At 29.9% G+C, this 27,839-nt stretch overlaps 1 protein-coding gene across 1 annotated transcript in view; it reads right to left on the bottom strand.

Moving 5' to 3' along the window:
- The window catches only part of LOC129913746 (sodium/hydrogen exchanger 9B1), an 82,767-nt gene extending 67,500 nt beyond the window's left edge, over nt 1–15,267 (bottom strand). Inside the window, exons 1-2 of the mRNA XM_055992567.1 lie at nt 14,863–15,267; nt 12,982–13,254 (exon numbers count right to left, since the gene is read on the bottom strand). Coding sequence (XP_055848542.1) covers nt 12,982–13,254; nt 14,863–14,896 — 307 coding nt within the window. The 5' untranslated portion in view covers nt 14,897–15,267. The remainder of the gene's footprint in view (nt 1–12,981; nt 13,255–14,862) is intronic.
- Between the last annotated feature and the right edge of the window lie 12,572 nt (nt 15,268–27,839).

The raw sequence follows: 27,839 nt of genomic DNA, 5'->3' as shown, positions 1-27,839 counted from the left end.
TTTTTTTTTGCCAATCCGTCCCTTGTGCCCCCCCCCAGAAAAAAATCCTGGATCCGCCCCTGTTTTATCGTCTTAAATACGTTTATTTTTATTTTCAAAATTATTTTTTTCTAAAAGATATAATTGGTATAGAAAGGTATGATATTTTAAAATCTATATGTGGTTAAGGTAACTTATGGTTTTTGAAGCAGATTTGAAGTAAATTTCAGTGTTCGACTCCTGATTCGGTTGAAAAAATAGCAAAATATTACGGAAAAATAATATTTTTAGATCAAATGTCAAAAAACATTTCTAAATTAGTTTTTGGGACTTTATAGCTTGTGATGAGCAGAGCTCAAAAACTAGACGTGATGGAAAAAATCTGTAAACCGTTTTGAATTCAGCACACTCAAGTTTATTAAAATCACCTTACAGAGGTCTTGCTCCCGACTTTTTTTGTTTTTTGCCGACCAGTGTTATTTTTTACAAATAAAAAAACAAACTAAATTGATCCTGCAGTACAAATTGCGCATCCGCCTAGAATCAAAAGGTGTTTTTTTTTTTTAATTTCCTTTTATATAAAAAAAAAACTTATTAATGAACCTGCTCCACTCATTTCAAAGAAAGATGTATGCGTTTGCAAATTGCAAGATACAACTTTATCCTTTAGTAATTACTCTACTACTCTTGCCATATATCATTAAATAATATCCAACTGTCACCTTTAGGGCTATGGTTTATGTATATATGTAACTCCTTAAGCCTAATAGTTTGTCAGTCATTTGTATTCAACACCGTTTGTATTTATAACTCCTGTACATAGTATAAAACCTTTACACAAATTGTAGGTGAAAGCAAAGTCATCGTGTCGTCGTCACCAAACAAATAACACAAACACATACAAAAAAAAAAAAAAAAAAAAAAAACATAAACTCCTGATTTACATTTCATTACTTGTGCTTCATTAGCAAACGCATTCGTTAGGAGCAGGAGGCAACTCTTACAACTCATATGGGAGTTTGTTTGGAAAACATGGGTTTTTGAAAAACCTTCCACCCCCAAGCCGCATTCAGCGCTAGGTTACCGTATATAGTTGTGTGTATCCTTTTTTTTTTAAAACGAGATCATTTAATACCACAGAGGGAATGTTTCCATTTCAATCAGTGGCGTATTGAAGGGGGGGCTCAGGGGGCTCAAGCCCCCCCCAAGCGTCCAAGATCATGTTACTTTTTACCTAATTTCATAGTAATGAATATGCTTGACTGAAACTTGTTCGTAAATCTTATAGATTTAGAGGCAGCTCAGATGCTCGAGCCCCCTCCAAACTCTGAAACTGCTATTTGTGTTTGTTTGAGTAAGAGCCTTAGCTGAAGTTGGGGGTTGGGGTAGTTTTTTTTTCGAATTTAAGTCCAATTCGGAATACATCAGATCTCTTCTTTAGTATAATACGTACTGTAATTTTTGGACAAAATATTATCAAAACTTATGTGTGTCTTCTTATTTTTTTTCTTTTGAATTCTTCTTTTTTTCCATTAAAATTGCCGATAAAATTGCATCCAGTAGTAATAATTTAACTTCAGAAACAAAATAAAAATGGATGATCCTTCAGTTTTGACAGTTCGAAGCAATTTCGAAGTTTTCGAAATCGATCGAAATGAAGAATATGATATTTTATTTCACGTGAAATTGAAAAGTGATTTCAAATAACTTGCGGTCGAATTGCGGAACATATCGAAAATGGTGATGAGTATAGCTCAAAAACTACACCGTGAAAGGAATAAATCTGTAAACACAGCACATGACAAAGTTCAAACAAAATAAAGTGTTTTTTTTAAATTTGACTCAACTTCTTGCTGTTTGTGTAAAATGTTTGAGACACAAGAACTTTGAAAATAGGAGACAGTAGTACGAAGCTGTCTACGTCAAGAGCAGTTAAATGCTACTATACTACTTTCAGTACCGCAGCACTGCGCTTCACTCTCGATCAAAGATGAATAAATTAGAGAGACAAATTTTTCGTACCCCTCTAAAAAAATTTTGAAAAATTTTCCAGCCCCCTCCAAATTTTTTTCTGGATACGCCACTGATTTCAATTCACAGAAAAAGGGAATGAAAAACCCCAAAAGAAAGAAAATAAATAAAAAAAATAAATAAATAAAAAAGTAAATAAATACTAAAGGTATGTGTACGAATAGGAAATGGAAAAGTTAAAACAGCGTCAAATAGGTTGATGCAACATATCCATATTCAACCATCATCATGCAGCCATCGCTGCGATGAGAGGGTGTACAGAGCTGTACATCCTGTCATTGCATATGAATGCGCGCCATCCTCAAAAGCACTCATTTATATCCGTTTTAATATTCGTAATCTCGTGAACTCAATTCAGTGACTTTTTTGTATTATATTTGCTTCTGTGTGTTGAGTTGAAATTGGTAGGAGGAAAGGGGGTAATGGAGAGAGGCCGCGCTATGCAAATAGGAACTAGATTTGCAGAAGGGATATACGAGATATACGATTTTGTGCTGTTTTATAGGCCTCTCACACAATTCACCCTCTCACAAATGACATATAACGCCCATTCAAATCGAGAATAGAAAATGTATTTACACGTTTCGAGGCTAATATACCGAAACCACTCTTTTGATGCATTCCACCATCATTGGGGTTAGGCTGATGGGGGTAGCCTATAACTCTGAAGCCACCCTCAAGCCCATCATCAGCTCGAGCTTAGCTTTGCCACAGGTTTGGTTTGGCTTGGCATCTTATGCATTGGTGTCGTTTTATAATTCATTGGACCGTCTACCCAGTCAGAGTGTTGTTTGACTTGCCTCAACCATAACCATCATCAAAAGTGGTGGAGGGATGGGGGTGGCTTTTTTTCTATAGAAATTCCCTTAGAAGTTGTGAAAAGAGTGGTGGAATAAGTAAACGAATGAAAGCTATCTAGATACTGTAAACATTTTATTTGCATAGAAAAGTCGTATCTTTTTTTTTTGTTTTTGTTAGAGATGGCTTCGTATATTTTTTGTGTGTTGTGATGCTGCTGCAGATGCTGCCTGATGCCTCTACTATGCATCTTTCTATACTAGCTTCTGTGCTATTCAGCTTTTTGAACTCTCAAAAGTATATTTTTTTTTTGCAAAATGATCATTTAAGGGCATGACATCATTTCAAATGGAAATTCTTCCTGAGGAAAGAGAGATGACTTACTCACGAGTCACGATGACGACTGACGATTGTGTTGGTATAGGTATAGTAGGACAACGACTACGATGACTTTTCGGAGTCGCTTTACTTTTAAAGTGGGTTTCTCTCTATGCATGATTTTGTGTTCATAATAATTTTCAACAATAACTTGAAACTTGGAAAGGAATAATAAAAGAGCTGCTGTTGATGCTCCTATAATGCATAGCTTTCTAAGTTAGTACCTACCTAACCAATACTATTGCAGTAGATCTTAGAATGTACCAATACTTTGGAGTGGGATGGTGGGTTGCTTATTCTGGAGGCAGAGGACAACGATAAAAGTTTAAAGTCAGGTTTCTGTAAATTGAAAGTGGTGAATTGGAATGTAAAAGTAGGTAGGTAGTACCTGGATGCTCAAGGCAATTTATGGAAATGTTAGAAGTATATTAATGAGCTCAGTGTTTATGGTTTTTTTTTTTTATATTTTTTGAATTTTTAATTATCTTGAGGTTTGGATTTAAAGTAGGGTAAATACGTAGATTTTAAAATTTTGTCTAATTTATATACACTGAAAATAATAAATTTCGTAAAATTACGAAAATGGTTTCATACACTACATTTTCTTTGGCCCAACGAAACTTTCGTTGGCTCAACGAAAATATGTAATTTTTTGTAATATGAAAACCTTCATCAATTAATGAAAACGTTTCATACACTTTTTCTCCCTTTTTAGTGCCAAAAAATCCAATTTGATGAAAAGATTCATCACTTAACGAAGAATTTTATAATCATTTTAAAGAATAAAAATACGAATTTTTTCCTTACTTTATCAAAGTTTTAATTAAGTAAGGAAAAAAATCATTAACTTATGAAATTCAACATTAGCTAACGAAAATCTTCATAAGTTTATGAAAATAAATAATTGTCTTATAAAAATTCTTCATATGCTAATGAAATATTACGTCAGCATATGAAAAAATACATCAGTTAACGAAAAAAAAATCGTTGCCTTACAAAAAAAAAAAAAACGTAGACCTGGGTGCATTTCTGATAGTCGAAGTCGTAACAGTTTAAATTCAAAACCAAAATTGGGAAGACTTATCACGCGGAATAGATAAAAAGAATATTTTGGGCCAACAATAAGCAACTTGGGTCATTTACTCTAGCATTTTATAGATAAGATAAATTGTAAACTGGCTCCCAATGATTTTGATTCAATTATTCATCTTTTCATTCTAGATATTCAGAGTCCGACCGCGATCAATAGAACGTACCAATTACCAAATTTCCAAACTTAAGTCCTGAAAGATTGGATGAACGATGAAATAGAGGAAAGTAATTATTATTTCTATTATTTCTTCCTATATATTAAAAAAAAAAAAACATATTCTTGTCTCTTAAAATATACTAACTTTTTTTTAATATCTATTTTCGTTCAGATTCCAAAGATGTCATCCTGATATTCCGACTTACTTCCGACGCATAAAACAGTTCAAAAGGACTGTAACGGAAAAAAATCTAAAAAGGACACTATCAAAGACTCTCAGGAAGCTTACTAACACGTGTTAACCGCCTGGAATACTTCAAAAGCCGAGCATCCAGCATAGGAGATGACATTAAATACCTGAAGGAATGCCTTAAATACTTCAACGGAAAAGAAGTAGATATATATTATTCCAAACTTTCCATGCATTCAATTTAGTTTTTGTATTCCCATGATTAAAATTTCAAAAACTAAAATTCTAAATCTTATGTTTTTTTGAATGATTAAAAATTTTCGCTCCTCTCCACTTTTTCTGAATTTCATGTTTTTATTCCAAAATTTTAGGGAAGAAAAATGAATGAAAAACTTCGTAGGCTACCAAAAAAAATTCGTAAGTCAACGAAAAGAATGTAAGTATAATCTAATAAAATAATAATTAATACATACAGCGAAAAGTTTCGTTAGCTAACGAATATTTGTTCGTAATTTATTTAAAACTTTCATAAAATTAACGAAAAAATTCGTTATCTTGCGAAAGTTCCTTACATATACTAATCAAGAAATACATTGACTAACGAAAAATATCACCGTGGTTAATTAAATTTTACGTAAATCGATCAAAAAATTTCGTAAAGTTATGTAAAAATTCATTAATTCTCGATCAAAAATTTTTATGAAAAATTTCATTAAAATACAATAGTTTTTGTTAATTGATGAAGTTCTTCATTAACGTATGAAAGCCATTTCGTTGAGCCAATCAAATTTTTCATCGGCTGTAAATTAATTAAATTTTCGTTGGCTGAACGAATTTTTTCGTTGTATTTACGTAAGGATTTGGTTCAGTGTAGCATTTGACATTTTTATGAAAGTTTTTTCTTACGAGTGATTAGCATTGTATTCATTGTTGCTAGAGAAATGTTTAACTATTCTTTCTTCAGAAGAGTCACAAAGAGCTGATCATTGTGTGGCCAATTCAGAATTGCGAGCGCTGTTGCCGTCCGTTTCATGTTCATCCGACAATTATAGTTCTTGCTCTAGTCTGGTAGGTATTAGCTCCCACTGACAGTTTTTTTTTTCATAACATCGCTTGCTGAGAATTATAAGGTTGTCTGCTATAGTATAAGTACATACCTCGTTTATATGAGCACACTCAGGGCCAGTTGTACAAACGTGGTTCAGCTTCGGATCAGGAATTTAACACCCCGATTTCGGCGAATTAGCAGTGGATCAACTTTGGTTAAGGAATGGATCTAGCTATTTCAACCTATATGGACCTAGAACCAGTGCTAAAAGTCAAATTTACCACCGAATTCAGATGATAAAAGTTGCTGAACCATGGATTAAATATTTGTACAACTGGCCCTCAAAGGCCGGATTCAATAATTAGCTTTTTCAACTTAAAATTTTGGCACAAGACTTTATTTTGATATTTAGGCCGTGTGTGAATCGCGTAAAATATTTAGACGAGAATACATCATACATACAGTTGTCAAAAATTTATCTTGCTTAAATTTTAATTTTTATGTTCAGAGGTTAAATATTTTGCAGAATATTTTATTTTATGTATTTTTTTCAATATCTAATCAAGAACTGAAAATAAAGAAAGAAACATTATTAGTGTGTATTAGGGAAAATTAATATTTTTCAATATACATATTTTATTTAATTGATGATGAAAAAAATTGTTAGTGAATGGCAACACAAAAATAAAATTCACAGGACAATGTGTGTTGGAAGCTTATGTTAATATTTATAAAATTTAACATCATTAATTCTTTAGTTTTGCAGAAAAAAAATATATCTACGTTAAAAATTTATTCAAATTCACACAGGTAAATTAAGCCAAAGATAATTTTTTTACTAACCAGACATTCAAATTTCTTAACTTAACCCAATGCCCAAAATTTAATTTCCTACATTTCGGCTTAGGTTTCAAGAGCACCTTAAGTAAAAATTTAAAGCAAATAAAATAAAATTGAAAGCTTGGTAAGGTCAGTTTTTAAAGCCAATCGCTGTCATATATTTTGAATGAATTCAACATGTGTGTCTATCAAAATAAAAGTGCTGTAACTCCATCCAATTGCATTTCGAGATAACAAGCTTTTAAAAAAAGGAATTCCATATACCTAACACAACACAATATAAAAACAAAAAACAGTAACTATCAAAGATATATTGTGTAATTGAAGTTGATTCCTTTTTATATTGAATGATTATGATATTAACAAAATACGATACCATTAATCAAAAAACACCTTTTTTCAAAAAATTGAGTTACACACTCAACCATTATTTTTGACAAATTTTAAGTTATTTAAAACAACAGAGCTTGGCGAATAATTTGCCATTGTAGAGAGCAAAGTAAAATAAAAATGCATGGCTTCAGGTGGACGATATCATCTGGCCCACCCTAGACAAAATCTCTAGCTACGCCCATGCTCCTGACTGATAGTTACTCGTGATTAAAAACATAATTTATTATTGCATAAAAATTATCGATCAGTTCACTAGGAAATACGATTTTGTGTGCATTTTAGTCTAGTGATTCGATATTTGGGAAGGCAAGTTTAATTCGAAGAAATTGTCTGCCACTTTTCTTTAAGTTTTTGTATGTCTTTTTTTAATTACGAGTATCTATTACACTGCCCAACACACAACAATTTTCCAGACCGTTGTTTACCATTTATTACAAAATTTAGGGTGCTGATTCCAAAAATAACATTAGTTTTTTTTCTAGCAGCTCTAGTTTTTAAATTATTCATACATGAAAAGGCATAGAAATTCGTAAAATTTTTTTTTGTTAAATTTTTTTTTATTTAAAAATTTTTTTTTTTGTATTTTTATTTTACTTACTGAACCGAAATACATTACAATTGAGACAAATTTTTCCAACAAAATTTTAAAAACGCTTGTAATAAAAAAATCTAAAAAAAATATTATGAAATCACCCCCAAAATGTGAAAAATGAAAATACCTAAAAAACTAGAGCTCCTATAAAGCAACCAATGTGATTTAAGTGAACCCAAGTGCATTAGGTTCCAACCCAAAATTTTCTGGAAAATGATAACAAACAGTTAAAATAAGCATAACTTTAAAATTAGTACGAAATTACCCCCAGGATGTGGAAAACTTAAATATTTCAAAAAATAGAGGTCCTAGAAATATATGAATGTGATTTTTTAGGTTTACTGACCCTAAATACATTAAGTTTAATATACATTTTACTGGAAAACTCTAATAAACGCTCAAAATAAGGAAAACTGAAAAATTAATATGAATATTATCCAAATATGAAAAATTAAATATTTCAAAAACTAAAGCTGATCGATTATCAAGTTATGCTTTCGTACAAAAAAAAAGTTGAAGTAACATTTTTCCATGACATTACGATGGTAGAGAATGCCAAAAAAGTGGGTCCCGGAAGTGTCTGTCAGTCTGTCAGTCTGTCTGTCAGTCTGTCTGTCAGTCTGTCTGTCAGTCTGTCTGTCAGTCTGTCTGTCAGTCTGTCTGTCAGTCTGTCTGTATAAGGAGCTACAGCCTAAACGGATGGACCGATTAATGTCAAACTTGGTATGTAGTAGCATTATTTGGCGACTCTCCAGAGGAGTTTTTGGAATTAATTTTTTTGGACCAAAAATAACGGTAGGTACTTGTCATATACCGATTTTAGTAAAATTGAAAATATCTCAAAAACGGCTCCAACGATTTTGTTTAAAAAATTCAAAAGTTAGATTTAAGCTAATATCTATCTTTTAATGAAAAAATTACCTGCCATAGAACAGTTTTTTTCAAATCCGATTATCTCCGAAAGTACTTATTATTTCAACGAAACTTTTTGTGAAGAAGCATTTATATAATTTAAATATAAACTAAAAATAAAATTTCAAAAAAATAATTTTTGGATTTTTAAAAAAAATTTGAAAATTTTTTTTGAAAAACCAAATTTTCGAAAACGTGACATTGAATTTTTTTGAAATTTTGTTCTTAGGTGTTGATTAGTGGATTCTACAAAATGGCATACCAATTTTATTTAAAAACTTTTTTTCCAAAAAATTATTTATAAATAATTAGTTTTTTTAAAAACGGCTCTAACGATTTTGAAAATTTTTTTTCTAAAAATGCATTTTTTTAATATATCAATCAAAACTGCATACTTGTTTTGGAGGGCAATTGGATTTTAGATTTTATTTTATTTAAAAAAAAACGAATTTTATTATTTTTTCCAAATTTGTATATAAAAATAAAAAGTCTTAAAAATGTAAGCAACTTTAATTTATTTTTTAAAATATAAAAAGGCTAACGTATTTTTTTTTATTTGTTGTTTTTTTTTTCTGTATAAACATTGAAATATTCTTTTGGGGTGAAAATTTGTTTAAGTAATTAAAGGGATTTTGTTGGTTTAAAATCTTCGATTTAACAAAGAAAAGAAACTGGTTTCTGTCAATTTTAATTTGTTTGCACTTCGTCATTTTTTCAAAACAAAAAAAAAAATCTACTTCTCATTAATCTTAATCTTTTGCATATCAAAGTGTCTTAATCCTTTTTTCATTCATTCAAGAAACTCTTTTCCTCCAAAACATACATATATTCCAATAGTTTTTCTGTTTCATTTTTTCAAAAGGACAAACAAGGAATTATTTGGTAGAGTTGTAGGGATTCTTAGTCATTTATTTTTATTCCATTGCCTGTCTTTTCGCATGGATTATTCACGAAAGCAAAGTGCACTTTGAAATACTCGTTTATATAAAACTACTTGCATTGTTTTTTTTTTTTTTTTATTTTTTATGTTTTATTTTCGGAGCTCTCTCTCTGACAAAGCGAGGGTAGTTGGACTTGAGAGTTTGGTCTGGTTAAGCTTATTTCACAAACAACAACACCACCAACAACACAAAAAAAAAAAAGTAAATAAAATAACGACTTGCAGGACCAAGACCACATTCGCCAAAAAAATACCATCAACAGCAGTATTTTTGGTATGCTTGTGCCATGCCATACGAATGGTCGTAAAATTTCAGCTGGATCACAACTTTTCACGCGGAATATGACGTTCCGTTATTTCGGCAGTTTGCATGCAAAATAATTCGTATAAAAATTTCCGATTGAGAAAATTCAACGAAATGGAATTTGTGTTTTTTAACAGAATTGCAATACAATTTCCAGATTAAAATTGAGATCACAATGTTCCCATTTTTGTTGTATGTGTTTGTGTAGGTGTAGGTACTCTCTGTGTGTACTGAGGAAAGGAAATATGTTTTCTCTGTTTTGTTGTTTTTTTTTTCTTTTATTTTGCTTCGCCCCCGTGTCGTCTCTTGTAGTTTTCAGACCTAAGGCTTATGTATAGCTTCCTTCCGTATAGACTATTGCGTCCCTTGAAGAAATCCCCTGAATCTCTTTGTGTGATTGAATTTTGGGCTTTCTGTCAAAATACACAAATGTTTTTCGAAATTGGATGATTTTTCTTTTTTTTTCTTCATTTTAAGATAATGCATTTTGGTTCTGAATAAAGGAAATCCTTTTATGTGGGCTATACATGAAGCCTAACAATGAAGTCTATGGTGATTTTGGTATTGTGTAAGGTATAAAGGATAACATAAATCTCATTTGTATGGGATTTAAAATCAAACACTGGAAAGGCAAACAAATTGAATATTTTCCAACACTCTTAAAATTCATATCAGAATGTGAAAGGTCAAAGGTGGTTTACTTAGGTCATAAGGCTTTTATAATAATTTTTGTTTGACTTAAATGTGTGTGTTAAAATTGTGATCTATTTATTTCTCTTTACAACAGTTATTTAATTACTTTCCTTTATACTTCTAACCGATATTTAAACAGGAAATTTTTATGAAATTTCAGAGATTTTTAAATTTTAATTTTTTTTTCTCAGGAATATCAATTTTTGAAAATGTGTTGACAATTTTTTCTTGTGGGTAATTTTCTTTTAAGGTGTTAAATAATAATATCTTATGAATGGTATATAAATTTTTTTAGTTTGAAAAAGTTTTGAGTTTATGTTATCAAAAATTAATGGATCCAATGCAATACAAAATTATAATAAATCTTTAGTTAATAAAAAATAACAATATTTTGTATTACATTTAATTTAATATTTCTTAAAATAACTATGCTTTTATGAAGAAAACAAATCTTTAACATTCTAAGTACCAAAATATTATACTTCCACCTCTTAAGCTGAGGAAAAATTAGTACAAAGTCATACAGTTTCTTATAATTAATAAAATAATATATTTTTAAATAAAAATTATGAAATAAAATAAAAATTATAAATATATTATATAATTTAAATAAAAATACATATTTTGAAACTAAAATAAAATATCTAGTTTAAAAAAACTAAAAATACGATTTTATCATCCACTAAAAACTATGAAATAATTTAATAATTGACTTATTGGAAATGGTTAGATCAAAAAGCGTAGAGCACTTTGTTAATACTTTATAAAACACACGCAACAAAAATGCGCTCTACGCTTTTTGATTTAACCATTTCCAATAAGTCAATTAAATTATTTCATAGTTTTTAGTGCATGATAAAAGCGTATTTTTATCCCTGTGCAGGGACGGGTTAGAATATTCCTGCAGCGCCTCCCCGCTTGTCGTAAAAGGCGACTAAAGGAGCAAATTTATCTAGGTCACAAACACCAAGGTGAACCTAGCGACACTTAACACCTGTAAACTTTCCCAAAAGTGTGCATGCCAGTCCCTGGGTTGGCACGACTGGAGATCACCGGTGCTGTTAAAGAGAGATCAAATACAAAACTGGAGTATGCACGCGTCGAAACAAAACAACAACAACAACAACGTTTCGCAAGATTTTGTGAACTGAAGCATTATGGAAGTACTCGTCGGCGAACCCCACAGGCGGATCACTAGTGTGAATAGGGATGCAACATCGTTAAAAAAAACATCAATGTTTGAATACATCGATGTTTTATTTACAACATCGATGTTAAAAAAACATCGGTTCTATCTTCGATACATCGATGTTTTCCCGATGTTTTTTTGTTGGACATAAATACGTTCTACTGTATCTAAAGAACAAAATATTTATGCCTCATCTTTTTAAAACCCAAAAACCTAAGTTGAATTCAATTTTTAGGTACAACAAAACAGACAAATTTATCAACAAAATGAAACATATTTTCTTAATACGATTTTCGATTTTATTTATATATAAATACCATCAATTCTAATCAAATGGAATCAATTTTTTTAACGTTCAGAGCTCTGAACGGAACTCACAAGCATGTCAATAATGGTCGCCATAGGCGTACACACCATTGGGCCAAGCGGGGCGGTGCCCCGGGGCCCCAACTGACGCTAGGGCCCTGACTGGAGACAATGCAGAGAAGGAAACTGTTATTATAAATAAAATAGAAAAAATATTACCTCAGGGACCTCAAAAAATGCTCCTAAAATAATCTAAGCGACCAACAAATAATACTTCTAGGGCCCCCAAAAAAAGAGAAAGGCGTATACATATCCTTTTTAAAAAAATGTCTATATCGAAATGGCCCCTTAAAATTAATATTGTCCCGGAGCCCCGGCAACTCAACGTACGCCTCTGATGGTCGCGTTCTGATTTCTGAACACACAGAAACAGTCTTTTGAATGAAAACATGAAAAAAAACTTTGAAGCTTTGAACACTAGACAAAAAAGATTGAGTTTGAGAGTTCAAGTTCTGTTATTATGCAAAAAAAGGAAAAACGAGTAACAAAATGAACGATGTCGATGTTTTGCAGATTTAACGTCGATGTATCGGCGATGTATCGGCTTAAGAAACATCGATGTATACATCGATGTTTTTAACAAAAACATCGATGTTTTGAAAACATCGATGTATCGTTTGCATCCCTAAGTGTGAAGCAGTAACGTGGGAAGGTTATGATCCCCTCGACATCGAGATCATAACAGATTTTTAAGAAACTAATTTTTATAAATAATTTTTTTGGAAAAAAAGTTTTAAAATAAAATTGGTATGCCATTTTGTAGAAATCACTAATCAACATCTAAAAATAAAATTTCAAATAAAAACAATGTGCCGTTTTTCCTCTGGAGAGTCTACAAAAATGCTAGGTACATGCCAAGTTTTAAGTCAATCGGTCCATCCGTTTAGGCTCTAACTCCTTATACAGACAGACAGACAGACGGACTTCCGGGACCCACTTTTTTGGCATTCTCTACCATCGTAATATCGAATGCATAACTTGATATATAGTTCCTATATCGCAAGTATAAATTCTTCTAATCATGACACTCATTCTTTTAATTTTCCCTCTAAAAAAATATTTAACGAAATAAAACTCACCCTGTTGTTCTTGCGACAGTGACTTGTTCGATTGCTTTTGAAAATTATCGCGAGAGTCTTCTCGTTGTTGTTGTTTTTGTTGGCTGCTCTTAAGTAAAACCTCCAACTCTTCACTATCGAGTGCCTCATTTCCATTTGAGTGCTTTGTAATATTTTCATCATCAGCCAAGTTGGAGTTGTCAGCCTTAACAGCAACGTCATTGTCTATATTGTCACCAGAAGCCCCAACCTCATCATCATCGACGACGATACCTCTTTCATCATCAGCAATATCTAAAAAAAAATGCAAAAATATGAAAACATAAAAAAATGAAAACAGAGAGGAATAATTTCTCTTTGGCACTTTGATTTTATTGATGACTTTCAATAAAGTGTAGTTAGGGTGCTGGTGGCACTGTTTGGTTATTGAGAAAATTTAATTTTTTGATGATTTTACGAGAACAAAATTTAAACTGAATAAATTTATCAAAGTGATAGAAAATTCTCAAAAAATAAGTTTTGTGGCACAGTCAAATAAGGTTTTAACAGCAAAAATCGTAATAACATGATTTCATTCATTCATTCATTCATTCATTCATTCATTCATTCATTCATTCATTCATTCATTCATTCATTCATTCATTCATTCATTCATTCATTCATTCATTCATTCATTCATTCATTCATTCATTCATTCATTCATTCATTCATTCATTCATTCATTCATTCATTCATTCATTCATTCATTCATTCATTCATTCATTCATTCATTCATTCATTCATTCATTCATTCATTCATTCATTCATTCATTCATTCATTCATTCATTCATTCATTCATTCATTCATTCATTCATTCATTCATTCATTCATTCATTCATTCATTCATTCATTCATTCATTCATTCATTCATTCATTCATTCATTCATTCATTCATTCATTCATTCATTCATTCATTCATTCATTCATTCATTCATTCATTCATTCATTCATTCATTCATTCATTCATTCATTCATTCATTCATTCATTCATTCATTCATTCATTCATTCATTCATTCATTCATTCATTCATTCATTCATTCATTCATTCATTCATTCATTCATTCATTCATTCATTCATTCATTCATTCATTCATTCATTCATTCATTCATTCATTCATTCATTCATTCATTCATTCATTCATTCATTCATTCATTCATTCATTCATTCATTCATTCATTCATTCATTCATTCATTCATTCATTCATTCATTCATTCATTCATTCATTCATTCATTCATTCATTCATTCATTCATTCATTCATTCATTCATTCATTCATTCATTCATTCATTCATTCATTCATTCATTCATTCATTCATTCATTCATTCATTCATTCATTCATTCATTCATTCATTCATTCATTCATTCATTCATTCATTCATTCATTCATTCATTCATTCATTCATTCATTCATTCATTCATTCATTCATTCATTCATTCATTCATTCATTCATTCATTCATTCATTCATTCATTCATTCATTCATTCATTCATTCATTCATTCATTCATTCATTCATTCATTCATTCATTCATTCATTCATTCATTCATTCATTCATTCATTCATTCATTCATTCATTCATTCATTCATTCATTCATTCATTCATTCATTCATTCATTCATTCATTCATTCATTCATTCATTCATTCATTCATTCATTCATTCATTCATTCATTCATTCATTCATTCATTCATTCATTCATTCATTCATTCATTCATTATTTTTCTGCCACCTATACCCTAACAAAAAACTATGCCATCCCGGTAGAAAATAAAAATAAATAGAAAAACAACTCAAATGCCAAAACACCAAAGCCTACACCCTCTCCTTCTTCAAAACATCCATTCCAAGTGCCATTTACCTGTTCGATTGCAATTCGAGTTCTTCTTGTTCATTGTGAATTTTTCTTTTTAGGTAGGTGTTTTTTTTTTTTTTTTTGAGGAATGAAGTGGAAAATTGGACTTTATTCTTAGTATTGAGTACTCAGTCTCAGTTGTATAAGATTCAAGTGGGAAATAACACTCAATGGTCTTTGATAGGTACACTCTCTTGAAATTTCTTATTTAAACAACAACAAAAAAAATAATAAACTCGAAATTGTTGATTAAATTATTGCTTTGACGCTTTTTTAATGAAAATAGTCACTCAATATTTCTTTTATTAGAAAAACCAGTTAATTAAACTTTTATTGTTTCGCGAGCATGTTTTTGGCTTCCAACTACACTGTTCAGGGGGCTGCTATCCAACAGGCACTGAAACTTGGAACTATGCTTATAATTTACTGGGAGTCTCTATTATTTTTTTTAATAGGCAAGCGACCTAACCACGTGCTTCGCTTAAGCATTAAGCAATGTAAACTTTAAATTCATAGATTGTTTTTTGTTTAAATAGCTTTGCCTTTAAACATTTATGTTTGTAGATAGAGATATAGAGCTCTGAATCATTTATTCTGGTGCAAGTTCTTACGATTTGTTGTTGCTTTGATTTGATTTTTCATTATCTTTAATTTTTTTTTCGGTTATTGATTGTTATTACTCGTAGCTCTGTTTGTTTTGAGTGAATTATGAGTTATCATTTATTTTTATTTAAACTGATTCACATTGATGAATTACATATTCTTAATAGTTGCTCGTAACTAATAGTAGATAAATAGCTTTTATTTGAGTGTTTGTTTGATTAATCTTCAACTTATTCAAAAGACACTCAAATCTTTTAATTTTTTCATTGACCTAACAATAAACAAAAAAAGGGGAGAGAGAGAGAGAGAGAGAGAAAGAGAGAGGAAACATTCGATAACATGGTGTCGATAATTACAAGTTACAACTAGTGTCAATAAATAAGCGAAGTTTCAATATAACATAGTTTGTTCGGACTCGACTGACATTGTAGGTCCCGTGCAATTTTGCAAACTGGTTGATGATGATGGAAGATAGGACACTTCGCCGTCTGGGTCTTAACATTACCGATACCACTAATCATTTCTCATTCAGATTTGTACATATGGGAATTCGGCAGAGAATGGATAAGCCTGAAATGGCTGATAGGTGCACCAAAAACCAAATAAAAAAATTTCTATCGCAACCATCTTAGAATATATTAGCTTTTTTTTGTTCAGTGTACTTTAAATTTTATCATCTTACGTTTTCTTTAACCACAACCACGAATGGATGAATTTTATAAATATCTTATTTTTATAATTTTCTACATTAATTGAAAAAAGTTTGAGCAAAATTTAAAATGAGGCAGCAATTCCGATTGAACGATTTCATACGGAATGAAATATTTATAAACGGTCCTTAAAAATTGTTGTAATCGAGAGCGGTGAATTTTTTTTTTTTTAACTTTCTTCTTTGACCATTTAATAATGCAGCCCAATACTCATTTAACAGACTCATCGACTTTCCCTGTATTCCGAGATTTTACAAATTTTATGCTTAATTTTACTCGACTACGCAGCTGAATCGAATCGAAATTTTCAATACAAAAATAGCACAAGGAAATCTAATTTTTTTTATTTGTATTTTCACTATGTTAATTTTGACATAAACATATTCACTGTTGACTAATGGAGACTTACAAATTTTTCGTTTCGCTTCATCTGCGTACTAGGCTTTAAATCGAAAAAATTGATTTTTAAAAATTTTGCTTATTAAAATAGGGAATCTCTCAAATAGTTGCGAAAAGTGACCCACTTTATGGCATTCTGTCTGGTCTATTGCCATGATGTCTTATTTTTATATCAAATTCAGTTTTTTATGAATTTACCACTTGCTTTTCCGAAAAAAATTATTTATGGACACATTTTCTAGAAACAATTATTCTAGATTAATACAAATTTCAAAAATATTTTAATGCTCAACAAACTCTTCTTTACGACTGGTTTTCCAATTAAATTATCATACATTTTCAAATTAATTCAAGTTTTTTTTTTTTGTATTTTAAACCAAAAGCCTTAAAATCATCATTTAGATAGATTTATTTCTTACAAATTTTGTGAGACATTGTGGTATTGATCATGTAAACGAAAGTGCGTCACGGGTATAAAACTACTTTTTCTTTATTTAAAAACTAATTTTTACATATTTTAAAATAAATTCAAATTTTTATTTTTTGAAGTGAAAACTTCTTTAGTATCGTAGTGATTTGAAACAAAATGAAACGAAAACGCGACACGACTTCAACTTGTTATAACTTTTTTTGTTTTAATAGATAGATGAATGAAATTTGTACTGTGTAATTAAATAAATTATAATTGTACAAAATTTCAATTAATTTCATATTCAAAATTCGGAGATAACGGTAAAAAGATGTTCTTTTCGAACACACGTTATATCTTTTGATCTAGTGCACATGCAAATTTGATTTAACTTTAATACGCATGCTGCTAACATAATCTTTTATTTGATATATCACACATAACGTTACGTGCTCTACAAGTTACACAATCTTAAATTGAAAAAAATTTAAAAATACCTCAAGACACCTGTGGAGATCTGTTGGAGATGACCAGCTATCAGTATAGGAAGTACCGTAATCTCAGTCTGGAAATTCGACATGGTTGACTTTAAAAAATTCTAACTTCTCTTGTAGACATCTTTGAAATAAGATTTATACATCATTATACAAGGTGAAACAATAAGCTTTCACATGGTGTAAAATTTTTTATAGGTTGTCAAACAAAAAAATTGATTTAATGGCATGAGAACATAAAAATAAATGTTTTTTTTGCTTTTTAGATGAAATTTCATCGAGTTAAAAAAATTCTAGCTCTTTTTGTAGATGTCTCAAACACCTGATCGATATACATATTTTGAGCTAAGACAATAAGCTTTCAGATGGTGTAAAAATTTGTATAGGTTGTTTGGGAAAAAATGGATTTAATAGCGTGAGAAGATAAAAATACGTGTTTTTTTGCTTTTTTTGATGGAAATTGATCGAGTTCAAAAAATTCTAGCTCTTTTTGTAGATGTCTCATAAAACTGATCGATATATATATTTTGAGCTTAGACAATAAGCTTTCAGATGATATAAGATTTATATAGGTTGTCATATAAAAAACATGGATTTGAAGGTGATAGAATAAAAATAGGTAGATTTTTTCTATTTTTTTATTGTTGCAAGAAAAATGATTTTTTAAGGTTTCACTTCTACCACGTGTGAATTGCACACATGATTTTTTTTTTTTTTTGGGCCCTTATTTCATTTTTTTTTTAATATACACTCCGCTTCAACTGAATAAGCACACAAATTTTCAAAGGTATTTTTTCCATTTTTTCCTAAGATTAAGCTTTCATGTATTATTTGATGATGTTTACAGTTAGTCTGCGATGTTGAGAAACCAAATCAGAAAGAATGATTCTCAAAGTACCGCTATTTTTTTTCGTGTTCTCTTACAAAGCGTCCCATATGGAAAAATGCAGTTTTTTTTTGCGTCAACTGAATAGACACACGGTCTTTCAAGGTCAATATCTTCGTTGATTATGAGAGTTTTGAGGTGTTTGGCATACCAAATCAAAGGTTGAAATGTTCTCAGTGAGATTTTGTCATTTAATTCAAATTAAAAAAAAAAGTAGTAGATTAAAAGCTTTGAATACTGTCGACAGAGCTAAAATTAATTTGTTAACGGAACAAGTACTGACCGGGTCTGCTATAGCTACCAAAATTGATCGGAGTTTTAGTGTGTTGCCTATTCGTACCTCAAAAATGAAAGTTCGTACAGCAAAAATATGAATTAAAGTAAAAAACGGCAAAAATAGCAGTTAATCGACGAGAAATTTTGAGATCTGCCTCCAATTCATTTGACTCTGGGGCAAAAATCAAACAAAAAGCTGGTGTTTCTGCAAGTGTTTCAACACTCCGCAGAGTAATTAACAGCACGGATCATTTTAACCCATTAAAAGTCCAAAAGAAACCAACTTTAAACAAGCAACAAAAAGGTATTCGTTTAGAATTTTCTAGACTCCATATGAGCTGGAAAAATGAGTGACTCAAAGTGGTTTTTTTCGTTTGAAAAAGGTCAATTTTGATGGCCCCGATGACTTCAATTATGAATCCATCAAAATTGACCTTTTTCAAACGAAAAAAACCACTCATTTTTCCAGCTCATATGGAGTCTAGAAAATTCTAAACGAATACCTTTTTGTTGCTTGTTTAAAGTTGGTTTCTTTTGGACTTTTAATGGGTTAAAATGATCCGTGCTGTTAATTACTCTGCGGAGTGTTGAAACACTTGCAGAAACACCAGCTTTTTGTTTGATTTTTGCCCCAGAGTCAAATGAATTGGAGGCAGATCTCAAAATTTCTCGTCGATTAACTGCTATTTTTGCCGTTTTTTACTTTAATTCATATTTTTGCTGTACGAACTTTCATTTTTGAGGTACGAATAGGCAACACACTAAAACTCCGATCAATTTTGGTAGCTATAGCAGACCCGGTCAGTACTTGTTCCGTTAACAAATTAATTTTAGCTCTGTCGACAGTATTCAAAGCTTTTAATCTACTACTTTTTTTTAATTTGAATTAAATGACAACATCTCACTGAGAACATTTCAACCTTTGATTTGGTATGCCAAACACTTCAAAACTCTCATAATCAACGAAGATATTGACCTTGAAAGACCGTGTGTCTATTCAGTTGACGCAAAAAAAAACTGCATTTTTCCATATGGGACGCTTTGTAAAAGAACACGAAAAAAAATAGCGGTACTTTGAGAATTATTCTTTCTGATTTGGTCTCTCAACATCGCAGGCTAACTGTAAACATCATCAAAAAATACATGAAAGCTCAATCTTAGGAAAAAATGGACAAAATACCTTTGAAAATTTGTGTGCTTATTCAGTTGAAGCGGAGTGTACCTAATTCTTTCTTCTTAATTATTATAACAATATTTGAAAAAAAGGAACTAAAACGTTAATCACAAAGAATTAAATGTTAAGTCCTTCATTGACCAGACTAAACTTTATATAATTTCCTAAATTATGTTACTGATGCTCTGTACTACTGGGATGGATATTATCATACAAAAAAAAATCTACACAAACAACAAAATTAATTCCAAACTTAATAAACCACCAACCAATTCATGGAACTTAAAAAAGGCAAGTCCAAACAAAATATAAACTATATACCTACCTATTCAATAGCATTACATTGGTTTGGTAAGCCATTTAATTATATTTTATTTATTTTCATACAAAAAAAAAAAAAATTAAGCGTAATTGGGTGTTTTGTTTAAAATTATAAATAAATTATATCATTGACTTTTTCTCTATCCCTTATCAATTTAATCAATAAGTTTAAAATGGTATATTTTATTTAATTATAATATTCAGAGGTCTTATCACCCAATTCTGTGTAATTATACAAGAATTGTGGATGGTCATAGATACCAACATAAACATACGCAACTACATGTTATAGTGGCTATAAATTAAACGCTACTGTGTATTTGGACCTATACGTATACTATTATTCATATCTGCATTGTCATAAATTCAATAAGCAGATAAAACCAATTAGGAAAGCATCGCTCATGAATCAATTGTTCGGTTAGCAAGTAATCAATAGGTCGTGTGGTCGGTTAATTTGCTAATAAATACGAATTTTAAATTTTATAAAAAAAAGATTGCAAAGTAGTATAGATAGATAGTATGATAAAATAGTTCTTATGAATTAAAAAAAAAAAAAAAAAAAAAAAAACAAACTATCAATAATGATCAAAATAATAGCTAATTGGATGTTAATTTTTTTTTATATGACCAAATCTATTGTTAACTGAAACATAATTTGGTTAACATTTTGATGTATGGTTTTAATCTAATAAGTATTTATTTTTTTTTTCTCATAAAAATAGACATAATAGAATTGCAATTAGCAAAAGCTATTTTAAATTGCAATTTACCACAAATCTTGTGGGTTGAATTAAACATCCGAATGACAAACGTGATCGATTTATGTATGTATTCAATCGGAAAAGGTCTGCAAAATGTAACTTTTTTTTTCTCCTTTATATAATTTTTTGATATTATGAAATATTAGAATTTCTTGAATCTAAATCTGGTTTCAGAAAAATTCTATCAGGTACCATTTTTGTAAAAATGATTTTTGAAAAATGTGGGTAGTTTCTAAAAAAAATCACCCTTTTAGATTCATTTGAACTTGTATAAAATTAAAACTATTTGTCGCATTGAGCTCAAATTTGGAGGACTTATTCTTCATAATATGACCTATCGATTGACACCAAATATGTTCTTTTACATTACATTTTTACTCATTTTGACAAAAAATGCGGACATTTCGAAATCCTTCACTTTTTAGTAAATCCTACATGAACAAAAGCACCCTAATTAAGGAAAATGTAAAATATCAATGCCAATTATATTTAAAAAGTCAAATATGTAAAAAAATAAATTGCACGACTGGGGTCGCACGTACTTGCTCTTATGCTTAAAGTAACTATAATGTTAAGCTTTTTATTCAAGAAATTTAAAATTTGATATTCTGAAGAAATTTCATAAGTACCTAGTATAAAAAAATTAAATCTGTTTTTATAATTAATTAATCCGTTATAAATTATCTTAAAAAAAAAACAAATATGCCATTTTATTTCTTGTATAAGAAGGTATTTTTAGAAAAAAATTTTCGAAAATTGTATTAGCCGTTTTTTAAAAAAATAATTTTTTATATATAAAAATTTTTTAACATTTTTTTAAATAATTAATTTACACATAAAAACTAAAAATTGATTTTTCAAAAAAAAATTTTAAATATTTTTTAAAAAACCAAAAATGCGTTTTTTGTAATTTTTCTTAAATTTTAATATTATCTTTACTTACACACTTTTGTATAAAAATTTGCATTTAAATCCGGTTAATGTTGTACGAGATATTCAGAAACGAAAAAAAACGTTCTATGACAGGTACCGTTAATAACGGTACAAAAAATATTTTTTTTTATTTAAAAAGTTGGCTCTTATGTTTTATCTTATTTTAATCAAAATCGTTAGAGCCGTTTTTGAAAAAAATTAACTTTTCTATTTCCGTTATATGGCAGGTACCGTTAGTTTTTGTCATAAAAAAAAATTTCAATTTCCCCTCTAGGGAATCACCAAAAACTGCTAACTACCAAGTTTGAAGAAAATCACTTCACTCGTTTAGGCTGCAGCTCCAGATAGAGACAGACACACAGACAGACAGACAGACAGACAGACAGACAGAATTGCCGGACCCACTTTTTTGGCATTCTCCATCATCGTAATGTCATGTAAAATTGTTATCTCGAGTTCGATTTTTTTTACGAATCCTAAACTTGCCCTATAGTACCTATATCGCAAGTAAAAACCATAGGTAATAAAATACATTAAACAAAATTTTTACGTGTTTTGTAATTTGATATACTATTTTTCTATTTGGGAATATCTTATTTGTAATAAACCATTCGATTAACTGCCTTGTAAAGCTTCAGATTTGTTTCTCCTAGAAACAAAAGAATACTTTTTCTTATAGTTTTTGATGTGCTGAGTTAGAATCCGAAGTCAAAAAAATTCTATCACGTCAGGATTTTAAGATATTCGCATTAAAGTATCACAAAATAGAGTTTTTTTAGAAAATCTCAAAAAAACTACTATATATGTATGTATCCCAAAAACAAGAGCTGACCGAAATTTGTTGAGTTCGGTATCAAAACTAGCAAACTAGATTCCATTAGAAAAGTATACTTTTGTTCTAGGGAGAAAGATATATTAATTTTTAAAAGATCAGTTTCTTTATGGTAAGATATGCCAAACCTACTAAACTTACTTAAATTAAGATATCTCGGAGAAGAAAAGAGATATTGAGAAGATTGAACCTGAATTTGAAAGAAAAAATTAATTCATTCATAAACCGTAACAATTTTAACTGAAAAAGATTAAATTTGGCCAAAATATTTCTTCGAAAACAGCAAAAAAAAAATGGGTTTTTGAGATAGCCTAATGGGAATATCTAAAAAACGTGACTTGCTAGGTGAATTCTGACTTCGGATTCGGAATCAGCATACAAAAATCCTTTAGAAAAGTATAGTTTTATTTAAAGTAGGATTTCCTTGCAGACCAGTGATTCATACTACCTACGTACTGTCCCTTTAAGTACTAGTTTTAATAGCAGCATTTTTCACATTCATAAGTTTTTACATTTTCCCTGAAAGTATGCAACATTTTTTTTGTATTGAAGTGACTTAGGTGTTATTCTTTTCCATGTCGTTTTTAATATTTATATCAATTACAAAAAATAGATTTTTTGAACCCCAAAATGTTAGTCATACGCGACAGTGACCATTAAATCGTTCGATTTGTCACTTGAATCAACGTTCCTAGGAACATTTTACAGCATGTACACATAGGTATATTGAATGAATGCCTGTTGAGAGTTAAAGAAGGCTCCAATTTTATTAACGAAATTTGCACAGCATAATGCCTACCATAACTGCTACGATAAAAAAATTAACTTAATGAATTAAAAAAAAAAAAAACATTTCCATTTAGGGGAGTGGGGGCAAGTCCGCCTATGGGGGCAAGACTGTTTTTGTACTATGTTGTATGAAAAAAATAAAAATTGGTATGATCGATCACGTCTTTAAATTTTAGCAATTTCTGTTGAGACGCCGAAGAGTTTCGGTAAATTTTGTGATTTTTTATCAAATTGTTATAGTTCATGTGAAAATCAGATGTATTTTTAACACTAAAAAAATTAAAATATTTAAATTTTCCTTTTTTTATAATAGAAAGTAAATATTCAAAAGTATTTTCTGCGAAAGAAGGAGCCATAAAGATAAATTTAAAAAAAAAACAATAATCCTGAAAATCAGATATGATATGAATGGGACAAGTAGCTTAAAAAGTGAAAAAAGAAGTTCACCGTTAAATCATCCAAAAAGTTAAGCGATATGTATGCTCCAAATAAGAGTTCCTACAGTAAGCAATTAACTTATCGAATAAAGACTTTATTTTAATTAATAGTTGTTTTTTATTGGTTTTTAAGACAATCAAACACTAAAGGGGCGGTCTTGCCTTCACTTCCCCTACTTAAATTTTTTAAGTGGTCACAGTAAAACTATTAAGATGAAGATTTTCAATATTTTAGTTCAACCTAAGTTTTACACCTTTTTTAAGATTTTGGTATTTAACAATTTGGTACTATAGTTTAAGAAAGTTAAAATTTTATTGAAACCTAATACATTTTTAGAGCTAGTTGAACTATATCTCAAGTGAAAAATACACGAAAGTAAATTTATTTGAAAAAAAAGCTTTTGAGCGAGTATCAATTTTGAGAAAGCCTGTGGATAGCATTTTGATAAAATAAATGAAAAAAAAGATAATAGAAAAAAGTCACACACAGGGATGGGACTTTGCTGCAATTGCAGTAGATCTACATTTTCTTCACGAAACAAATCTACTGCCTTTAAATAAAATCTACTGCACTTTTTGTTTTACGAAAATAGTAATCAGCATATTGTGAGTTTTCATGTGAACAAGATTTCGCCCGAAAAAAATTGAATTTTTCTTTTACCCTATTTAAGTTCCGTGCGGAAAGTTGTTAATGTTCAGAAGGTAGCCGACAGGTCTTTTCTCACTTAAATTTTAGTGTTGAACATGGAACTAGTTTTGCCGAAAATGTAAATTCCATTCGATAGAAACTTACAAATGTTTTTAAAATTCCATGCGAACCTTCGGGTGGAAAATTTAAACGTGAATCTCATGTCAAAATGTTATCATAGTCCAGTCATCATATACATTTGGAAATGCAAAATGACCGAGAAAGCTAAATTTTGGATATGTTTTGCAGGGGATGCTTAAAAAAGCTTAACTTGAAGTTTTCGACCAAGATTTCCTATGAGATTTTTCCGCAATAACTTTTTTGACAATAACTCGGCTATCCTTCGAGATACGAAAATTTTACATGGTGCTTTTACCATGTTCTACAATTCATGCATACACATTTTTTGCGTATCATGAACCGTTTTCGAGATATCGATCAAAAAAGTCAAAAATTTACGATATGCGATTTGTTTTTTGACATTATCTATTTTTTGGTGATGAATATCCAAAAAAATTTTAAAATCAAATTTGTAGACCCTGTTCAGACGAGGTTCACTGTCTTAAAATGTAGCTTGTGTAAAGAATTAATTAGTCCAGTTATGTTTTCGCACTGTTTTCATCATTTAGTTAAAAATAAACTTAAAATTGCTCTTCATTAAATACACTAAGCCCTGATTTTTCAATTATTAGTTAGACCATCAGAAGAATAAATGTCAATATAAAATATCTAGGAATAAGCTCTATCTGAGGTTTATCTGACTATTGGAAAATTGGCCCTTAGTGTGTTGAGCTCTAGAAGCCTTAATACGAGTATATTACCGGTGTATGCGTCCATGCAACATTGACTGAAACCTCTAAAATCATTTGACAAAACTAACTTCAATTTCCTCAAAAGTTAATAGTTCCTGATTTCAAAGTTTTTCAAGTTACATTTTGTAAGCTCCTCCAAGGAAATTTCTTTAAAAAAAGTTTCAAAATTCTGAAAAGATAGATACTGTAATAACACCATCCTCCTTATGTCCACTAAATAATATTTAATTTAATTTGAATTATCTTTTGAACCAAAAAGTTTTCTATAATTTTGCAACATGGCCTTCATATCGGCTTATTTTCTAATTTTTTTTTTTTTTTGTATATATATCAACATAATGTAGCACAATCTACACAGTAGGTAGACCAAAAACAGTCCCATTATATCACACAAACAACAAATTTGTCAACATCCGGCGCACACAACAGTATACAAAAGAGATAAAATAAAAAAATTAAAAAAAAAAGAAAAAATATCTAAGAGATGAATTTGCATTCAAGTTTTCTTTCTTCTTCAAATTATGTTGATTCTCGTGTAGTAGGACTCGCTATTAAATGTCTAAAAAGGATGTCCTTTGCTGCCATTTTTCGTTCGAAAAACTCTATACGCAATTTGATGCTGTCATCTTTGTCGTCGTCCTTGTTGTTTTCGCTCTGTCGTCTACTCGTAACGTAGTCGTTTTACTTAGTTGTCGTCATTTTCAACGCTGCCATCATAATCTTCTTTTGGTTCTCAGTTTCAGTTTTCTGTTTCTTTGTGGAAGTAGAATTAAATTTAAATTTAAAAAACAATGTTAAAACTTTAATATCATCGTAAACCTATTTTATACCGACCTTATACAAGAGTATACGCATATTATATTCATTTTTGTTTTAATGTTCAAAATTTTTGAAAAAGACCGGATAGAGGAATATAAACTCATCGCATACGGTTTGTCCTGATTTTTATATATTATTTTTTTTTTTTTTAAACCTTGCCAGTTTTTTTATTTTATTTTATTTTTTACCAGAACTGGTCCTTTTTGTATTCGGCGCGAGAGAAGAGATCTTTTCAAAAGAGGCACGAAATTTAATTTTCCATTTCATACGAAATGTGATTTATTTAATTAAGTTTCACATGTCAGGTTGGGTTGGTTGCTGATTTCGTATCAAATAGTTGTTTATGTCCATAAGGACTCATCCTTTTGGGTAGTTGTTGGGTTGAATTTGCTTGAGAGTATAGGACTCGTTGGTGCGTAATTGTGGGTTGATCGCTGATTGAACTCGAAGGATGCTTGGATAGAGAAAGAGAAACTCCGGAAAAAAAAGCGAGAAAAACCTGAATTATTTTACGGTTTTAAATTAATTTTCATTATAAACAGTAGATGTGGCCGTGGGCGGACTTAATGGAGAAAAAAATTATTTGCATTCAAGACAGCATGCCATTTTTACTTGATATGCAAATACGAATTAAATTGTAAATTTTTTTAAAATATTGTATCTGAAAATATGCTCATTTGTGAATTCTCATGTTTTACTATGGAACAAAAAGAACCTGGTACAATTGAATAACAGAATGATTAACTTAGTCAATTGTTGGCTTGGACTTAGTGATAGGAACTATCGAATAAAAACTATCAAACTATCGGTAGTTGTAAAATATTCATTCATTCGATAGTTTTAAATCATTTATTTAGTTACTATTTTCATTCGATAGTTTTTTATTCGATAGTTTTTTCATTCGAATAGTTTTCTTAATCGATAGTTTTTTTCATTCGAATAGTTTTCTTAAACGATAGTTTTTTCATTTGAATAGTATTTTTATTCGATAGTTTTTATTTTTACATTCGAATAGTTTTCTTAAACGATAGTTTTTTCATTTGAATAGTATCTTTATTCGATAGTTTTTACATTCGAATAGTTTTCTTAAACGATAGTTTTTTCATTCGAATAGTTTTCTTAAACGATAGTTTTTTTATTTGAATAGTATTTTTATTCAATAGTTTTTACATTCGAATAGTTTTCTTAAAAGATAGTTTTTTCCTTCGAATAGTATTTTTATTCGATAGTTTTTTCATTAGAATAGTTTTTTTTATTCGATAGTTTTTTCATTCGAGTAGTTTTTTTTTATTCGATAGTTTATTCATTCGAATAGTTTTCTTAAACGATAGTTTTTTTATTTGAATAGTATTTTTATTCAATAGTTTTTACATTCGAATAGTTTTCTTAAACGATAGTTTTTTCCTTCGAATAGTATTTTTATTCGATAGTTTTTTCATTCGAGTAGTTTTTGAAGTTATACTTCTTATGGGAGGGTAGGTATGAAAATTTACTTTTTGACAAGAATGTCAAAGGGATTATGACGCGATCACCCTGGGTAGCAGGGCTGTCGTTTCACCTTTAGAGTACGCAGTACTTTAGTATTTAAAAATGCAGTACGCCACAGTACGGCAAACATAAAACACACAACACGTAGC

The sequence above is a fragment of the Episyrphus balteatus genome, chromosome 3 (assembly GCF_945859705.1).
Source record: "Episyrphus balteatus chromosome 3, idEpiBalt1.1, whole genome shotgun sequence".
Lineage (NCBI taxonomy): Eukaryota > Metazoa > Arthropoda > Insecta > Diptera > Syrphidae > Episyrphus > Episyrphus balteatus.
Note: the sequence above shows the minus strand (reverse complement) of the source record. Positions and strands in the feature narration are given on the sequence as shown.